Source organism: Peromyscus californicus, unplaced genomic scaffold (assembly GCF_007827085.1).
Source record: "Peromyscus californicus insignis strain IS unplaced genomic scaffold, ASM782708v3 Scaffold_7__1_contigs__length_154581171, whole genome shotgun sequence".
In the NCBI taxonomy this organism is placed as follows: Eukaryota; Metazoa; Chordata; class Mammalia; order Rodentia; family Cricetidae; genus Peromyscus; species Peromyscus californicus.
In genome coordinates this window covers 93,950,095-93,969,602 of record NW_026294595.1, presented here as the reverse complement: position 1 = coordinate 93,969,602, position 19,508 = coordinate 93,950,095, and the positions used below count along the sequence as shown (strand labels likewise).

The following is a 19,508-nucleotide window of genomic DNA, read 5'->3' as shown; positions in this document are numbered from 1 at the left end:
TCAGTCTATCACATTATTTACACAATGTATCTCAAAGAAATGGGAGTTTCTCCAGGAACCTCATGCAGGAAGAAGAAAAAACCAACAGCAAAATGGGGAACTTGTCTCTGGGAAACAGATTTAACAGTTTTTATAGGAAAAATGAGGCGGAGAGACAGACAGACTTGATTTAAACAGGCTAAGATTGTTTTATTGGGACAGCAAGAGGCCTCAATCTCTCCATAGGATGAAGGTTGAGCATACTTAGAGGGACTGTGGCACACATACACACATACCTGGGTAGCTACCAGGAAGTTATTGTATTTTTTGAGGTTTGACCAGGAGCAGACTAGGTTGCTTTCCATATCTAGACATACTGTTTCAGGAGGTGGAGCTGAACGGTTAGGCTGGAGCTAAGCCATCCTCTATGGCTAGGAGCTATTATCAGGCATATAGTCTGACTAAATTCCTCATGCTGAGGATATTACCTCTAGCATCTTGTCAGACCCTTACAGAATGAGACCTGAGCCCATACAATGATGAGTCAATGGTGAGCAGGACCACACCTGCATTGGGCTGCTTAGATATGCATTTCCTTCATCCTCTATTCAAACTTTGATTCCACTTCAGGACCCCGAGGACTGACATGGGTGGTTTGCTGCATCTCTGTTCCTTTCCCCAATGTGCCTAGATTGAATAAATCTCATATTCCGCTTGCCACTTTCATTTAGTTAGCTTTTTTGTTTTTGTTTGTTTTTGAGACAGGGTCTCTATATAACCCTGTCTGTCCTGGAACTCGCTCTGTAAACCGAACTGTCTTCGAATCCGGACATCTGCCTGCCTCTGCCACTGAATGCTGTGATTAAAGGCGTGAGCCACCAACGCCTGGCTTCCTTTTCATTTTTAATTTGGCTCTTTTAATTGCCTTATTGAGAACGGGTGGCTGGAGCTGACTTGTGACACAGGTTGTGACCCCAAACAGGACAACACTTTAACAGAAGTGTACACAAGGTATGCAGCAACTCGGCTGTGTGGACTACACGGAGCGATTGAAGAAAGCCGGGATGGATTGCTATCTAGTTCGGTGGATCTCCAAAGGCAGTTTCAGCAGAAGAGGCTTTCTGGATTCACACAGGACAGTTCTCAAGGGACTGCAGGGAAGAGGAGGCACGAGGGGCCCAGACATGTAGAAGTGAAGAGGCGTTAGTGGTGCCTATATCCTATTTGAAAGGCAGAGGATTGGTGTTCGCACGTGAGGGCGGGATGCAAGGAGAGCGAAAAACTCGCTCACAAATGACAGGAAATTTCAGAAACGGAACACTCCCGGGGACTTTGTGGACCAAAAGCCTCAGGTCGTCCACCTTTAGGATCCTCCTCGGGGCTATCTGAAACCCTTGTGTCTAAACACCTACTTTGGCGCGGGACCGGAAAAGTAGATGGACCCCCCCACCGGAAGTGTGGAGAACCCGGTGGGAAAAATAGACGGACTGAGCGGAAGCCCGTGTGGGTCTGAGAAGGTGAGCTGCCCTTTCTCACAGGTGGGAACGCAAGGGACTGGGAAGCCCGAAGGAAGCCTGGCAGGAGAGGGTGAGGGGCTTCCTCCCTCCGAGAGCACCCAGCTTCCGGAGGCTGGGGCGTGGTCGACTCCGCGCGCGCCGAGAGGTCAACGCCCGGTCTTGAGTGAGTTTTGTCTCTAGTGTGTGACCTCAAAAAATCACCTTTCCTTTTGTCTTTGTGATTGGAATAATACTAGTGGTACCTATCTGAGGATTATTGTGAGAACTCAATAAAAACACACGCGGAATAGTTTCTGGCACACTGTAAGCCCTAGATTTGCTATACGTAGGTGTAGATACTGGAGTCAAAACTCATCGTTAGCTTCGGGCTGCTGTCGTCCGATTACTGGGTTTGACTGTACTTATTGCAAGAAATTATTAAACAAAACACGAAGTTGTAGTATTATTAGAAAAGTAATAAGACATCTGAATGTTTGGAAAACAGTTAAGTAATTGCTACTCGTAATCCCACCATTTTACCTGTTTACTACTTGAAGCCCTTTTATCTCTCAACCTTTTTGTCTTAAAATAGTTTTTCTTTCTTTCAAAAAGGGTCACATAATGTCCAGCGTGTCCTTGAAGCTTCTGTGTATCAGAAGATGACCTTCAATTCTTGGTCCTCGTGTCTCTATTTCCCAAGTGCTGGGTTTTGTAGTCTGCACCCAAATCTGACCAGAACTTTAATATTTAAAAGGTGTCCTCCTTGAGTTAACAAGGCTTCACCTGGGAGACAGAGGCAGAAGGATCAGGAGTTCGAGACCAGCCTGGGTCACATGCGACTCTTACCAAAAAGAAAAGGAAATACAGAATCTCTTTGGCTGGGCATGGTAACAAATGCCTGTAGTCCTAACACTTGGGAGGTTGGGGAAGGAGGATTAGAAATCCAAGGCCCTTATTTACTTTATTATAAGCTAATATTTTGCCAGGTTGTGATGTCACATGCCTTTAATCCCAGCACTCAGGAGGCAGAGGCAGGCAGATCTCTGTGAGTTCGAGGCCAGCCTGGTCTACAGAGTGAGTTCCAGGACAGCCAGGGCTACATAGAAAAACTCTGTCTCAGAAAATCCAATAAATAAATATTATGTATGGTGTGTGTGTGTGTGTGTGTGTGTGTGTGTGTGTGTGTGTGTGTGTGTATACGTGTGTGTACGCACGCGCATAATGGATGTATATGGGCACTTGTATGTGTAGAGGACAGAAGAGTTTTGTGGCGTTAGTTCTCTCCTCCCACTTTTATATTGGTTCTGGGAGTTGAACTCGGGTTGCCAGGCTTGTTCAGCGAGTATCTTTATCCGCAGAGCCATCTTACCAGCCCTTGTCTCACATGATTCTGATGTGGATTAAATATATGTCAGAGAATCTGTAAGTATTAACAGTGAGGTTTAACCGTGATGGTATTACTTAGGTCTATCATCTTTCCTTTCTTTTTCTTTCTTGCTTTTGTGATTCTTCAAACAGGGTCTTATATAGCCTGGACTGGACTTGAACTTGTTATGTAGCCAAAGACGACTTCCTGATCCTAGCTGCCAAATGCTAAGATTACAGCCCTTCACCACCCTGCTTAGGTCTACCTTTGAAGTGCTCAAATAGTAATACCAGTGTGGGCCTTGGCCTACAAATTTGTCAAACAGAAGATCTTGGGAATCTCATGTACTGAATCAGAGAGCCTCTGTGACTACCATTCCATCTCTCAGAAGCAGCAGCTCTCAGGGTAGGTACGGACTTAATACCTGAAGAAAGAGAGGAATTGGTTCAGTAGTGTGAAGCCTCTGCTCCAATATTCACAGGCTAAGAGTAAACAGAACCAGCTATCACTGCTGCCTTTGGCTCTCTGCAATGCTCATGTTAGGCCTTCTTTTTATAGATAAAGTACTAGTGTCCATACCATTTGGGCCAGGCTCTAGACTGAATTACTCGAGTTTACTTTTTTGAACCTATTGTTTCTTTAAAACTCCAGAACGAAGAAAATTTAATAAAAAAAATAAATAAATAAAACCCTGCCAGTGGCAGTAACACACACCTTTACTCCCAGCACTTGGGAGGCAGAGGCAGGAGGATCTCTGTGAGTTCGAGGACAGCTTGGTCTACAGTTTGAGATCCAGGACAGGCACCAAAAACTACTTGGAGAAACCCTGTCTCGAAAAACCAAAAAGTAAAAAATAAAACCCCAAGAAAAAGCTGCTTTGAAGTTGACACCTCTTGAGGCAGCTTGTGGCACATACTTGAATTATTTGGGGGTTGATCGCCAGCTCTGTGAAGCTGAGGTTTTGCTTTAGTCATGTTGGTAGTTTGGTTTATTTAGTGATAGGGTCTCATGTAGCCCAGCTGTCCTTGAACTCACTAGGTAGCTGAGGATGACTTTAAACTCCTGATCATCCTGCCTTCGTCTCCCAAGTGCTAGGGTTACAAGTATGGTGTCACCATACTTAGCCATATTGGCACTTTTTTTTTTTTTTTTTAAAGACTTTATTTTATTATTTTAAACTATTTCTTTTTTTTTTTTTTTTAAGATTTATTTATTATGTATACAGCATATATGACTGCAGGCCAGAAGAGGGCACCAGATCTCATTTACAGGTGGTTGTGAGCCACCATGTGGTTGCTGGGAATTGAACTCAGGACCTCTGGAAGAGCAGTCAGTGCTCTTAACCTCTGAGCCATCTCTCCAGCCCCGGCACTTTTTTTTATTATGATGCATAAGATAGTACTCTGCTTCTAAAAGCCACTGCTGAGTAATTAGTGGGGGGGGGGGAAGCCTATGAATTATACAGTATATGGTCTCTGTTGAGTTTGAACTTCTGATTCATTCATTTGTTGCTCTCCTGATAACCAATGTTTCTTCTGCTATAGGTGGAATTGGGCTGATTACTGAAGCTTATTTTGTCAGTCCACGGAAATTTTTACTTTTTGACTTTTTTCTCACAATGGCTTCCTTTCACAAATTACTGACTGGCACTTACATTCATAGAAACTTCCTGAAGCCAAGGGCTGCCTTGCATCCATTTATAGGTGTTCACTTTGTACACTGTTCTTCCAGTCCTCTTCAGAAACAAGTGGCTCCTGCTGACAGAGTCTCCCAGCAAAGGAAGACTGAAGAGGGTTTACAAGAGGGTCACCACAAAGAGGTTGCTTTGGATATAACTTCTCCTGACAAGAAACCCGAAGTTAGCTTTGATAAAGCAATTAGAGATGAAGCAATAGAACATTTAAAGCGTTTGAAGGATGAAATTATGGCTCATTGGATAGGTCCAGAAGGCCGCCCAGTACACGAGGTCATAATGGAGCAAGCCAGGGTTGTCTGGCAGTTTCGTGGAAAAGAAGATTTGGAGAAGTGGATAGTGACTTCTGATAAGACAATTGGAGGCAAAAGTGAAATATTCTTGAAAATGGCCAAGAACAACCAAAGTGCCCTGCTCTATGGGACGCTGAGCTCTGAGGCACCTCAAGATGGAAAAAGTACCCAAAGTGGGTACTGTGCAATAGTATCCAAGATTCCAATGGTAGGTGAGGCCTGGAAGCTAATTTTCTAGTGACTTTGATTGTAGCATGAACTATAACAGACAGCTTGCTTTTCTGTAAATGAACACATCTGTTTTGTTATATATAGGCATCTTGCCTCTAGGGATAAATAACTACTTGGCCTGAGTGTAAAATGGGGCAGCCTTGTTTCTGGGCATTGTTTGGGGTCTGAGAAGAATGGGGTGTGTCTGAGGAATCCTGAGATAATAGACTTTGAAAGGTATCTAGGGAGATTTACATCTCCAGCTTGGATTAAGTAGGGTCACCCTGTGGCCTTTTTTGGTTTTGAGACAGGGTCTCATTCAGTTTAGGCTGGCCTGGCACTAATTATGTAGCTGAGGATGACCTAGAACTCCTAACACCCTGCCTTGACCTAAATGCTGATACTAAAGTGATGTGCCACCATGTCTGGTACTCGTATTAATATTTGACATTGCTGTGCTGGGGGCGGCTCAGTCAGTACAGTGCCTGCCACGCAAGCTTGAGGACCTGGGTTTGATCCCCAGTGCACACATAAGAAGCTGGGTGGGCATCATGCTCCTCCAAGTCACAACGGACTGCATGTGTTTGTTTCATGGCTGTGTATACATATCTGTTGTTATTTCACTGTGTCTGTGTTATACTAACTGTGGATACATTCTGTTGTCCCTGACTCTAGTACCATGTGGTTCATTCTAGCCTTTCATCTCTTACCTGTAACTTGCCTCTCTAACAGCAATCTTCATCCTCTTGACATTCACTTACTTATTAATCCAACCCCAGTAAATATATAATGCAGTTTAGATTTTCTGTAGTTGTGTTGCCCAAATTAGTCTTGAATTCCTGGGCTTAAGTGATCCTCCAGCTTCTACCTCCTAAGCAGATGGGATTACAGGTATGCACACAATGCTTTGTGTCTGTTCTGCATTGGGGATCGGACCCAGGGCTTCAGTATTCTATGCAAGTGTCAAAACTTTAGCTATGCCCCAGCCCCAGTTTCAGAATTCTTAACCAAAAGCCCTTTCAGAAATCACATGTTAGATTGAAGTGTTTAAGCTGGGCCTGATGATTAGGCCTGCAGTCCCAGCAGTGTGGGAGGTAAAGGCAGGAGTTTTGCCAATTCAGGGCCAGCCTAGGCTACTGAGTAAGTTCAGGACCAGCCTAGGCAAATTAGTGAGACCCTATCTCAAAATAAAAACCTTGGGTGTAGTAGTGCATTCTTGTGATCACTGCATTTGGGAGGAGCCTGGAGGATTGGAGTTCATGTTAATTCTGAGTTATAGTGAGTTCTGGGCTATATGAGGCCCCATCTCAGAGAACTACCAAGTCCAAGGAGGGCCAGAGTAGTAGAGTGCTTACCTAGCATGTGCAAAGCCCTATAACCAATCAGTACTCCATATTACAAAACAACAAAAAAGAACGTTGTTCATTTTTAAATTTTCTTTTCTTTTTTTTTTTTGTTTTTTGTTTTTTGTTTTTGTTTTTTGAGACAGGGTTTCTCTGCATGTAACAGTTCTGACTGTCCTGGAACTCTCTGTAGACCAGGCTGGCCTCGAACTCACAGAGATCCGCCTGCCTCTGCCTCCAGAGTGATGGGGTTAAAGGCGTGCGCTACCACCGCTGCCTGGCTCACAGTTTCTTAAAGTTTCTGTCTCAAGTTCTGTCCTGAGTCCCTGTCGGCCTCTGGCTGTCTCCGTGTGAATTCACCGCTGTCTCTGGCTGGCTGTCTCCGTGTGAATTCACCGCTGTCTCCGTGTGAATTCACCGCTGTCTCTGGCTGGCTGTCTCCGTGTGAATTCACCGCTGTCTCTGGCTGTCTCCGTGTGAATTCACCGCTGTCTCTGGCTGGCTGTCTCCGTGTGAATTCACCGCTGTCTCCGGCTGTCTCCGTGTGAATTCACCGCTGTCTCTGGCTGTCTCCGTGTGAATTCACCGCTGTCTCTGGGCTGTCTAGACGGGGCTGTACTTCAGCTTCAGCTGCAGTCTGGTGGTTTACGTGGACGTTATGCATTAGGGAAAGCAAATGTAGGAGCAGCATTAGACTCTGTGAAACAGTGGGAAGCTCCTTGTTCTTTCAGATGTAACCAGTGACACACAAAGTCGTTTTTTTTTTTCCAGTCTCCCCTCAAAAAATCCATGGAATAGTTATGGTCAGTCAGAGCAGAAAGTAATTCTGTAGCCAAACACCCCCACCCTGTGAAGTAATGAAACTAGTAGATAAGTTTTTTGTTTTTAAGGTGGAATCCCCCTAAGTAGCTCAGGCTTGCGGTAAACTCACATCATATTTCCTGCCTCTGCACCCTAGGCACTGGGATTACTGATGTGAGCCACCACGCCTAGTCTAACGTGTTAGTATGTTTTTCCCATGCTGGTGCTAAGTACTTTATCTACGTTCTCCACTCATCCCTCAAAACGGTCCTGAGAAATGAGATCATCCCAGTGTTACTGTGAGGAACTGAGGCTTTGGGAGTTGGTGATTCTGCAGGGATGCAGCTAGTGAGAGGGCGTGAGCATTAGTTCATGGCTGAGCATTGACATCTTGAATGCCAGTTGTCCTTGAGAGTGCTATAAATAAATAAATGCCTAGGGAAATGCATCCTAATTTCCTTTCCTTTTCTCTCTTTTTATTATTTATTTATTTAGAGACAGTCTTACTCTGGAGCACAAGCTGGTCTGATGGCTGTGTAGCCTAGGCTGACTTCAGTCTGTCAGGAATCTTTTTGTCTCAGCATCCTTAGTGTTGGGATGACAGGCATGTGCCACCACATCTAGACCTTAACTTCCATTTTTGAAGAGAGTGACAACCTAGGCAGTTAAACACAGATTTGGGGCTTAAGCAGTGCTTGTACTGATTAGCTGAGTACTCGGTTGTCTATGAAATGGGGTCAGACATCTTGATATCTGTATTTTAGGACTGTGAGGAGGATTAAAGGAAATTATGCATGTAAATTGTTTGAATGGATGCTAGCTATTATTTAATGTGTGTGTGTGAGAGAGAGAGGGGAGAGGAGGGGATGAGAGGAGTGTGTAAGCATGTAGAGGCCAGAGGGTAATGTTGGAATGTCTTGCTGTATCACTGGCTGCCCTGTTTTTGGAGACAAGGCCTCCCTCTGAACCTGTAGTTCACCGCTTTGTCTAGACCGGCTGGCCAGTGAGCCCCTGGGGTCTGCCCTCTCGGAGAGTGCTGCAGCCACAGGTGGATGCTACCACTTAGTTTTGTACTGTGGGTGCTGGGGATCCGAACTCAGGTCCTTATGCTTTTGCAGCAAGCACTCACTGAGCCATCTTCCCAGTCTCTTGATTTTTAAGACTTGAGCTTGATTTTTGATGGAGTAAAATAGTTGTCATAAAATGGGCCTCTCAGAAGCCGTTGTTTCTTAGAACCAGGGAAGAAGAGTACATTAGTTTCCATCTGGCAAACACAAATGAATGTCTGTCATACGGAAACATTGTCCTAGGTTAATCATGCCTTGAACATTACCTTAGAAACATATGTCAGTGTTTTATACTAAAATACTGGTTTATTTGCCTTCTTGTGGTAGAAAATGTGCATAGACCGCCCTGTTGGGTTGGCAAGATGGCTCAGTGGGTAAGACACTGCTGCTAAGGCTGAAGACCCAAGTTCAGTCCCTGACCCCACATGGAGAAGGCAAGACTGACTGACAGAAGTTGTCCTCTGACGTCCATATGCACTCCCCCCGCCCCTCCACCGCCCACCGCCCGGTAATAACACACTGCTGACTTGCTGAGGGCTCCTGCCATACTAACTTAACTTTCTATACCTTAGGGGGCTTTTCTGAGGAGGCTGTCTTACGATTGGTCCCAGTTCAACACTCTGTATCTCCGAGTTCGTGGGGATGGCCGGCCTTGGATGGTGAATATCAGGCAAAGCACAGAATTTCTCCAGAGAAAAAATCAGATGTACAGTTACTTCATGTTCACCCGTGGGGGGCCCTACTGGCAGGAAGTCAAGGTAAAATTTCAGTTCTTCACTGTTGAAAGTATGGTTACATTGTAGTTTCCTTTTTCATACTAATCATTCTTTTCTCATTTATTTTTATTTTATGAGCATTGGTGTTTTGTCTGCATGTATATTTGTGTGAGGGTGTTGGATCCTCTGGAACTGGAGTTACAGACAGGTTTGAGCTGCCATGTGGGTGCTGGGAATTGAACCCAGGACCTCTGGAAGAGCAGCCAGTGCTCTTTAACCACTGAGCCATCTCTCCAGCCCCTACTAATCATTCTTACATAAAATAGAGGCAGAATGAGTAGAAGTGAGAGGACCTTGGGAGAGATTTAAAGGACAAATGTTTTGTTTTTTCATTAATAAAATTGAGCCAGGCTGGGTGGTGGTACAAGCCTTTAATCCCAGCACTCAGAAGGCAGAGGCAGGTGGATCTCGTGAGTTTGAGGCCAGGCTGATCTACAGAGTGAGTTCCAAGACAGCCAGAACAGTTACAGAAAAACCCTGTCTCAACTCCCCTCCTCCCAAAAAAGAGTCAGACCAGGTGGCACATGCCTTTAATCCTAGCATTTTGGAGGCAGAGGCAGGTGATTACTGTGAGTTTGAGGCCAGCCTTGGCCTACATAGTGAGTTCCAGGACAGCCAGGACCGCATAGAGAGACCCTAACTAAAAAAAAACCAACCAAACAATAAATAAATAAAATAAGTTTATGTATGTATGTGTCTTAGTTTGGGTTACTATTGTTGTGATGCAACACCATGACCAAAAGCAAGTCGGAGAGGAAAAGGGTTATTTCACTCACACTTCATACAACAGTTCATCATCAAAAGCACTGAGGGCAGGAACTCAAGCTGAGCAGGAACCTGGAGGCAGGAGCTGACACGGAGGCCATGGAAGAGTGTTGCTTACTGCCTTGCTCCTCATGGCCTACTCAGCCAGCTTTCTTACAGACCCCAGGACCACCAGCCCAGGGATGTCCCCATCCACAGTGGGCTGGGTTCTCCCTCATCGATCACTAATGAAGAAAATGCTCCACAGGCTTACCTACAGCTCAGTCTTGTGGAGGCGTTTTCTCAATTGAGGTTCCCTCCTCTCGGATGACTATAGGTTGTGTCAAGTTGGCATAAAACTAGGCAGCACAGTGTGTTAGCTTCCTAGCCAGTCTGCTTGTGTGTGGAGGAGGAGTGTTTGGGGGTGCTCTACCACTGACTTACATACCTGTCTCAGACAAAAGGACTAAGTCTTCAGATTTGGCTTTTTCCTGTGATGCATATAACTAGCGTCCTCCACCCTCACCCCATACAAGGATTGCAGCCAGGGCTTCTCACTCGCTGTGAGAACACTTCACAGCGTAGCTAACACTTGGGTTTTCTGTTTTGAAGTAAGTGCTAACTAAGTTAACTGTGCTGGCCTTGAATTGTCCTCTTCCTTCACTCTTCCAAGTGGCTGCGATTCACAGGCCCGCTGGGTGTGAGTGTGTGTGTGTGTATGTGTGTGTGTGTGTGTGTGTGTGTGTGTGTGTGTGTGTGTGTGCTCACACTTATTGCCTCTTTAGTCTAAGGTAAAGTAGTAAAATGCTTCCTAAGACCCTAGGCTCAATCCACATCACTGCAAAAACAAAACCCCTCAGAAAACTGCAGCATTAATACAAGGAGCTAGCCATTTCATATACATGTCTTTTTTGTTGTTGTTTTCGAGACAGGGTTTCTCTGTATAACAGCCCTGGTTGTTCTGGAACTCACAGAGATCTGCCTGTCTCTGCCTTCCGAGTGCTGGGATTAAAGGCGTGCCCCACCGCCTGGCCTCATATACCTGTCTTTTTATAAGTTTACTAATTTACCTACTTATTGAAGTAGGGTCTTGTGATGTTGCTCATGCTAGTCTGAATTGAGGTGATCCTTCTGCCTTAGTCTCCCGAGTAGCTGGGACTGTAGATTTTAGCGTATATGCCTCAAATGGTCATGTTCCAGCTCTGAAATAACTTGTCTCTTTTTTTTCAGATTCCTTTCTCCAAATTTTTTTTCTCCAATCAAGGAAGGGTACGAGATTTCCAGAGGCCACTTATAGTTGACAAGGTAATGCTTTCCACTCAGAAAGATACCTTCTTTAGTGAAATACAGTTGTTATAAAGCCAGCTCAGTTTGTTTCCCAAGGATGGCAGAGGAAAGATTAAAATTCTACCCAGGCTCCTCTGTTGGGACAGATGCTGACTTAGACCTCCATCCTGGGGGACCACCTCTATCAGCATGCTTCATTTTATTTTAGCTGTATAATAAGAGCTCAGAAGAACTTTAAGGAGACTCCATTAAGAGGCCATGCTGTACTGACTGTCTTAAGTGAACTACTCAAAGGGGAGAATAAAGGAAGTAAAATGTGGGGTAGAGAGAAGCATTCGCTCGAGTGTGCTGGGACACTCCTGTAAATCCCAGCCCTTGAGAGTGAAGGCAGGAGGATCAGGAGTTCAAGGCCAGCCTGGGCTACATGCAACCCTATCTAGAAAAAAAATGAAAGCAGTTTTGAATTTGTACTTCTTATAATTTAGTACAGCAAATGAAGAGTATAATAGGCTGAGGCTGATGGGGTGAAGACTCCATTACAGTGATTCCCACGAGTCTTTTGGAGACCAGAAAGAACATCGCTGCATCAGTGTAGGAGAGTCTAATCCATTTCTCTTATTTTACATTTAGATCTCTTCTATAGGACTCACCCTGGCAGATAAGGTGGATGGACCATTCTTCCTGGAAATAGATTTTATTGGTGTGTTTACTGATCCAGCCCATACAGAAGAACTTGCTTATGAGAGTTCTCCAGCTATTAACCCAGATCTTTTCAGATAGAGAACTGGGGCAGATTTGAGTAACACTGAGTACTGGTCACAAATACAAAATAAAGCCTTTCTGTCTGCCACTTCCCCCCAACCTTTTTCTGCTGTACTATGTGTAGGGTAAAAAGGGCCAGTGAAAGAACACCCTGGCCCTGAAACCAGAGTCAAGGAAACAAACCCTGCTCCTAACCAACTCAGGAATTGAAATCCAACCAATCCCAGAACATGAAAACGAACCAACCAACCCCTGAGCATGAAACCAATCCCAGAGCACAAAAACCAACCAACCAACCAACCAACCAACCCCTGAGCATGAAACCAATCCCAGAGCACAAAAACCAGCCAGCCAGCCAACCAACCAACCAACCAACCAACCAACCCCTGAGCATGAAACCAATCCCAGAGCACAAAAACCAACCAACCAACCAACCCCTGAGCATGAAACCAATCCCAGAGCACGAAATTCAACCAATCTCTGAGTTTGTCCCAAACTCAGGAATTGAAATCCTACCAATCCATACCCTGAAAATCTCTACCTTGGAAAGCTCTGCCCCTAAGAAATCCTATATAAGCCCTGTACCTGGTCAGTTTGGGCTGCCCTTTCTCTACCCTGGCAGAGGCAGCCACTCTTCTGGATTCCTCCCTCCCAATAAATCTCAAGTGAGGTTTGTAGCAATGACTTTCTTTCCCCCAGCAGAGCAGAGCTATAACAAACCTCACCAGGGAAACCCTCCTCTGCTGGAGCAGAGTTGTTAGGCTTGCTTTAGAGAAACCTTTCCTGGAGCAAGGACCGTTAACACTGCTGGGGATCGAATCCCATGCTGGAATAGAGCTGTAGGTATTCCTGGGCTCCTGACTGCCAGGATACCTTTCCCTTAGAAGCTGAAACACTTACACTGGGAACTGAAATTGAACCCAGGGCCTCATGTATTCTAGGCAAACATGGAATTCCCACATGAGCACTTTTTTCTCTCTTTGGTTTTTCTTTTTCTGTTTTGTTGGTTTTTCAAGACAGGGTTTCTCTGTGTAGCTTTGCGCCTTTCCTGGAACTCACTTGGTAGCCCAGGCTGGCCTCGAACTCACAAGAGATCCGCCTGGCTCTGCCTCCCGAGTGCTGGGATAAAAGGCATGCACCGCCACCCAACAGGCTGATGGCAATGCATGTTGGTACGTGTTTTGGGGGATGGGATGAGGTGAGGTTAAATGCTGTCTCTAAGAGAGAGCAGGTAAGGGGGACCCAGCATGAAACCAGGGCTGTGGTTTAGCTAACAAAGGCACAGTGTAAGGAATGCATTTGCCAGGAAAGTTCCTGTAGGAGCATGTCCTACTTAAGGAAGCAGTTTTCAAATAAGGCACCTCTAGGGCAACTGTGGTTGATCTTATCCACTCTGCCCTTCTGTTTCTAAATTGAGCTTTGAGGAAAGGAGAATGCTAAATAAATATGCCATGGACATCCCTGGAAAATGGGGTGCCCATGTAGAGAGCTTGCCTTCCAAAGACATGAACTTAGTAGTTCTTACCTTCAGGGGCTTCTTACATAACTGTTGCTCATAGGAGATAGACTGTGGTTGCTAATGGGTCCCATTCATTTAAAAATGTCACAGAGTGGGCTACAGTGATGGCTCAGTAGGTAAGACCACTGGCTGCTCTGACAGAGTACAGAGTACCCAGGTACTGTTCCCAGCACCCACAAGCACTGTAACTGGAGTTCTAGGACTGAAGTTCTCTTCTGGCCTCCACAGGCACCAGTCAGTTCAGCTCAAATCAAGCACTTTCTAAGGAGCCTTGGTCATCGTGTTTTGTCACAGCAATCAAAAAGTAAAATAAGACACCAGTTTATTTATTTATTTTTTGTAAGATTTAATTTTTAGGCCAGGTGATGGTGGCACATGCTTTTAATCCCAGCACTCGGGAGGCAGAGGCAGGTGGATCTCTGTGAGTTCGAAGCCAGCCTGGTCAACAAAGTGAGTTTCAGGATCGCTAGGGCTGTTAATACAGAGAAATCCTGTCTTGAAAGACCAAAAAGATTTCATTTTTAAAATTATGTGTATGTGTGTGGGTATATGCACATGAGTCCTGATGCCCATGAAGGCTAGAAAAGGGTATGAGATCCCCTTTAGGTAGAGTTATAGGCAGTTATAACCTGCCTGACTTGGGTGCTAAACACTGAACTTGAGTCCTTTGCAAGAGTTGTTAGTACATGCCCTTAACAATTGGGCCATCCCTCCAACCTTAAGGGTCATGTCCCCCCCACCCCACCCCCTGCACACTTCTGGTACTGGAAATCAAACCCAGGACCCTATGCACGCTAGGCAAGAGCCCTCCCACCAAGCCATCCCACCTAGTACTATAGGGGCTCCTCTAGCTAAGGCAGGCAGTGAGCTTCTGATCCTTCTGCCTCTACTTCCTGAGTACTAGATTATAGGTTTATGCCACCACACTCAGCTCAGCTTTATGAATTTCTAGTATATAAAAATAGAACTGGTAGACTCAGTCCAGGTAGGTCTAGTCCCCTCCACCTCAGTCTGTGGGGAAGGCTTTGCCCTGGAGGAGATGGGAATGGGGGGGGGGGCGTTGGGGGGGAGGTGAGGGGGACGGGAGGGGGGAGAACAAGGGAATCCGTGACCGATATGTAGAACTGAATTGTATTGCAAAATAAATTAAAAAAAAAAAAATAGAACTGTTGGCTATTTACCTTGATATCTTACTATTTCTAGTAACAAGTGCAAGGCCTTAGATTTAAAACCCAGTAAGAAAGGGAAAAAGAAAAACACTTCTTTACAGCCAGGGATGGTGGTATACACCTAACTCAGCATGTACTTGGGAGGTAGAGATAAGAGGATCAGGAGTTCAAGGTCATCCTCAGATACAAAATGAGTTTGAGCTACCTGAGACCCTGTTTCAAGAAAAAAGTTTGTTGTGGAAGAGAAGTGGGTGGGGAGGATGTATAAGTACTTACTGACCTTCGATGGCCACCTAAGTCCTGGGCAACTTATATTTAAAAAGAACGAACCTATCACAGTGAAAACATTTTTATTTATGAAAATCATAAGCATTACACACCACTCAGAATCTCTGTCTGGCAGAGCAAAGAACTGAAGCTATGTTTAGCTGCTCTCCTCTCTCCCTTACAGCTAGTAAGGTTTAAGTCTGACAGACATGGCAACTTGTACAGCAGCGATTCTGTTTTGGTTTTGATGGTAACAGGTCAAATCCAGGGTCCAGTGTGTGGTAGACAAGTGCTGTACAACTGAGGCACACCCTCTGCCCTGTGGCTTTTATTTAACAAGTAGAGACAAAGAATTCTGTTTTAAAAATATGAGTGACAGTTGGCAATTACATGAAATGATCTGAACAAGGCTCCTATAAGCTAAAACATGTCTTTACCTTGATAAAATATTGATTCATAGCCAAATAAGATTATTAGATTTTCCAGACTAGTGAACAAAAAGGTGGCCTCTCCAGCCTCCTTTTTCCTGTGAACTTGATCTCACTCAGATTCTCATGCTAAGCTTCTGCTATGGCTTGGTGCCATGTGGGAAGTGCTCTTGTCCAGGAAAGGATGCAGGTCGTCCCTGTTAGAACTAGCAGGACCTTGACATGGAAAACCCGTCAAGAACCCCAAGGACAGGACTTTAAAAAGCAGAGTTTTACAGGACATTAGGTGAAAACCACTTTAGTTGTGAACTTTAGGATGAGAATGTATTTTCAGAGCTATAGCACATGAAGAGCAGACACTCCACAAATTAGGACCGACAGACAGTTATGGTAGAAAAAGCTTTGGACTAACGTAGAGGAGAGTATAAAAACACCAAGAGAAGGAAAACAAATTGGAAGGAAAGGACTGGACGGTATCACTGGGCTTTGGTCGTAACCAGGTTTCTTCGAGCTTCCAAGACCTTTGCCTTCCTCTCCTTTCGTTCTTGCTCGTGTTTCTTCCGTTGTTCTTCCCTAAGAGGATAGACAGGCTCCATGTTAGCCTTACAGACACTAAAGAACGTACTGCTGACCTAGCATCTAGTTAAATGGCATCTGGCACACTCGTGGAACAGACGTATGCCAGGAACTGGGCTCTACCCACCAGCTGGAATATTTGTCAGCACCATGTGCAAAGGCTTCAGGTTGCTAGGGTAACAGCATTCTAAAGTCACGCATAGAGCAAGAACCAGAGGACACCTTGGTGACTGAATTCAGTGCCTGTACTTCAAAAGTTAGTTGTAAATGAGAAGTCTTATTCCGAGAAGTCAAACATAAGAGTTTGGCCACAGTACTAGAACTAGGGTCCACTGACTAGAGACAAGAAAAAACCTCCAGGCTCATGTTATCTTATGCGTAGTAAAAGGTCTTGGTGGAAATGGATATAGGCAAGAGGTGGATAATAGGCATCCTGTATGGAGACAGTCCAGGCGGTAAATCTGATCCAGCCAAGACCAAGTGCAGCCCAGCCCACAGAAGAGAGCCTTGCAGGCCCATGCTTGGCTTGGATCTGTATGGGACTTCACTCCTTACATGCCTAGTTTGCTTGGGAGTGGAGAATTTATACCTGGCCATACTTGAGCACTGGTGTCCGCAGAGATAGTTACATGTGCTGTTGGGAAGACAGGCCCCACAGAAACATGAAGCAGTATTTAGGGTGCATTGCAAACCCAGTTTGGAATCCATTTTGTAGAGCTGAAAATACTTGACAAAATTTACATTTTTAAATAGGCTATCATTGGCGCATGCTTTTAGTCCCAGCACTTGGGAGGCAGAGGCAGATAGATCTCGTGAGTTTGAGGCCAGCCTAGTCTACATAGTGAGTTTCAGGACAGCCAGAGCTACACAGAGAAACCCTGTCTCAAAAAAAAAAAAAAGAAAAAAAAAAAAAGATATGTTATCATGTATTCCAGGCCCCTAGCTCACTTTTTTTTTTTTTTTTTTGGTTTTTTGAGACAGGATTTCTCTGTGTAGTTTTGGTGCCTGTCCTGGATCTCACTCTGTAGACCAGGCTGGCCTCAAACTCACAGAGATCCGCCTGACTCTGCCTCCTGAGTGCTGGGATTAAAGGTGTGCGCCACCACCGCCCAGCACCCCCCAGCTCACTTTTAGGTTATGGGTACCACCCTTGAAAGTGATTAATGCCAAGCCTGAGGAATGAGCTAGCTCTTTAGGAGGAGGCTGTTAACAAGACAGCAGAACACTTTCCGTCTGCCTAGTCCACACATTCTCCTGACTCTCAAGTGCACTTATACCATTTGCCACCTTGTGACATAGCATAAGATTCTCCCAGCACCCTGGACTTCCAGAACTGTAGGTTAAAATAAACTCTTGTCTGTAGAACATCTAATTGCAAGCATTTGGTTATATCAACATAGAATAGAATGGAATATTCCACTTCTGTCACTACTATGATTCTGTCCCTGACATACTTTAGTACACAGTCTTCTGAAATTAGAAAATTTGGAATATGAGATAATTATGTACTCACCTGGTGTGGAGATGAGGCTGTTTGTAAGTTTTCCTGTGCAGGCTAACTCTGCTTACACACTCATTCAGAGAACTATTCTCTTTAGATTGCCCCCAAGGTTTCAGCTTTCCTAGGTTAGGAAAAGGACAGTGTTAAGATTCTTTTATTCACAACTCTGTTGTCTCTGTCTTTTTGGTTAACTGCCTATCAACATTTTAATGTACCTTGATTTCACATTCCAGACGTGAATCATATTATTCCTCAAAAAATAAAAGTGTGTTTTAATAAAACCTTCTATTATTACTGTGTGTGTATGAGTGTGAGTACAAAGGTCAGAGGACAACTTTGGAGAGCTGGCTCTCTCCTTCTCCACCAAGAGTTCTGCAAACAGAACCTAAGATGGTCAGGTCTATGCAGCAGACACTCTACCCACGCAGCGGCTCACCGGCCTGCATCATATAGCCACTTTTTACATGTATTTGTGTGCACATGCCCTGGCATGTGTGGGGGTCCTTCCACCGTGTGGGTCCTAGGAACTGCAAACTCAGGCCGTCAGTTTGGTGGCATGTGGCTTTACCTGTTGAGCCGTCATGCTGGCCCTGCTGATTCTTTTTTAACTCTGAGGAAGTCATGAGGGAAAAGCCCTAATACAGGGGGCTGGAGAGATGCTCAGGGGTTAAGAGTGCTTACTGCTCTTACACAGGACCCAAGTTCCGTTCTCAGCCCCCATGTCACGTGGCTTACAATCCCTATAACTCCAGTTTCAGGGTATTGGATACCTTCTGCCTCCCTAGACAACTGCACTCACATGCAGACAGACAGACAGCACAATAATACTTAAAAAATCTAAACAAATACTAATAATTCAATCTGTTGTTAATCTAATTATACATCACACTGAATAAAACAATTACAACCAAATAATTTATCTTAAAATTGTATAAGTATTATGCTTAATAGAATTTTTTTTTTTTTTTTTTTTTTTTGGTTTTTCGAGACAGGGTTTCTCTGTGTAGCTTTGCGCCTTTCCTGGAACTCACTCGGTAGCCCAGGCTGGCCTCGAACTCACAGAGATCCGCCTGGCTCTGCCTCCCGAGTGCTGGGATTAAAGGCGTGCGCCACCACCGCCCGGCCTGCTTAATAGAATTTTTAAAAAATCATTTCATATTTTTAATGTTTTAAAGATGTTTTTAATTATTTGTACATGTGTGTGTGAGTGTATGCCACCCGTGTGGTTACTGTGCATTTTATAGCTAGGCATGGCGGCTCACACTAGTTATTCCACACCTTAGGAGGCTGAAAGAAAGGCCATGAGTTCAAGGGCACAAAGGGATAAAGAGAGTTCCAGATTGGCTAGGGCTACACAGTGAGACTCAGAATAAAAAACTCTCTCTGCTTCCAGCCAGCGCAGTGTGACAGGCTGGCCTGCTCCTGCTGCTGGCTTCCTGCCACGGACTGTCTGCCTGGAACTGCTGTGACACACACGTGATGGATGGTCAGCCTCATGCTCTGCCACATGGCCTTCGCCACCAGATGAACTGGACCCACCCCCAAATGTAAGGCACAACAAACCCTGTCTTTTAGAACAAAACACCACAACAAAGATCAAACAACAAAAACCGCATACCCAAAATAAAGTCGATCTGATATATACTTTAAAATTGCTAAGAGGCCGGGCGGTGGGAGCAGCACTCGGGAGGCAGAGGCAGGTGGATCTCTGTGAGTTCGAGGCCAGCCTGGTCTACAGAGCGAGTTCCAGGAAAGGCGCAAAGCTACACAGAGAAACCCTGTCTTGAAAAACCAAAAAAAGAAAGAAAAAAAAAATTGAAGCCCTGTCTCAAAACAAAGGAGCAGAAACTCAAGCAGGTATTTATATACCTGTTTGTAACAGGCAGAGATAAAAAGTTACACAGGCTACCTTCAGGCTGACACCAATCTGTTACAAGTCATACTCCTGGTAAACAAATGTGTAAGCAGGTAGTTAGTTTTTGCTCAATGGAAAATCTTTTAAGTCAGGGATTCATGTGGAAGGAGGGGCAGAAATTTCTAGGACTTCTTCCAAGTCATAGAGTGTTTTTTTTCTCTTGTTTTGTAGTGTTCGGGGATCAAATTCAGTCTCATGCCTGCCAGGAAGCACTTTACTGCTATATATATTATAATATCTGGCGTGCGCGCACACACACACACACACACACACACACACACACACACACACACACACACACACAAAAACCTCCAGC

General features: G+C 44.8%; 2 protein-coding genes across 6 annotated transcripts in view; one reads left to right on the top strand and one right to left on the bottom strand.

Annotated features, from left to right (window-relative positions):
• The first annotated feature begins 1,377 nt into the window (after window positions 1–1,377).
• On the top strand, window positions 1,378–11,905 carry Ndufaf1 (NADH:ubiquinone oxidoreductase complex assembly factor 1). Of its 3 annotated transcripts, none has more exons than XM_052725050.1 (6): window positions 1,378–1,496; window positions 2,994–3,246; window positions 4,386–5,035; window positions 8,821–9,006; window positions 10,999–11,073; window positions 11,686–11,905. In XM_052725050.1, the coding sequence occupies exons 3-6, from the start codon at window positions 4,460–4,462 to the stop codon at window positions 11,833–11,835; spliced, it is 987 nt and encodes a 328-aa protein (XP_052581010.1). In that variant the 5' UTR covers window positions 1,378–1,496; window positions 2,994–3,246; window positions 4,386–4,459; the 3' UTR covers window positions 11,836–11,905. The 3 variants fall into 3 exon arrangements, with proteins under 3 accessions (XP_052581010.1, XP_052581009.1, XP_052581011.1); XM_052725049.1 differs by lacking the exon at window positions 1,378–1,496 and adding an exon at window positions 1,503–1,659; XM_052725051.1 differs by lacking the exons at window positions 1,378–1,496; window positions 2,994–3,246 and adding an exon at window positions 1,503–1,659.
• A 2,933-nt stretch (window positions 11,906–14,838) lies between these two features.
• The window catches only part of Nusap1 (nucleolar and spindle associated protein 1), a 30,652-nt gene continuing 25,982 nt past the window's right edge, over window positions 14,839–19,508 (bottom strand). For all 3 annotated transcript variants that reach the window (XM_052722802.1, XM_052722803.1, XM_052722804.1), the window contains exons 10-11: window positions 17,290–17,398; window positions 14,839–15,773 (exon numbers count right to left, since the gene is read on the bottom strand). In XM_052722802.1, coding sequence (XP_052578762.1) covers window positions 15,677–15,773; window positions 17,290–17,398 — 206 coding nt within the window. In that variant the 3' untranslated portion in view covers window positions 14,839–15,676. The remainder of the gene's footprint in view (window positions 15,774–17,289; window positions 17,399–19,508) is intronic.

Bases quoted from the DNA above. Each gene is read 5' to 3' on its own strand.
- Ndufaf1 (XM_052725050.1), top strand. From the start codon at position 4,460: ATGGCTTCCTTTCACAAATTACTGACTGGCACTTACATTCATAGAAAC. The intron at 9,007-10,998 runs GTAAAATTTCAG...CTTTTTTTTCAG, and splicing joins CCTACTGGCAGGAAGTCAAG to ATTCCTTTCTCCAAATTTTT. The intron at 11,074-11,685 runs GTAATGCTTTCC...TTTTACATTTAG, and splicing joins GGCCACTTATAGTTGACAAG to ATCTCTTCTATAGGACTCAC.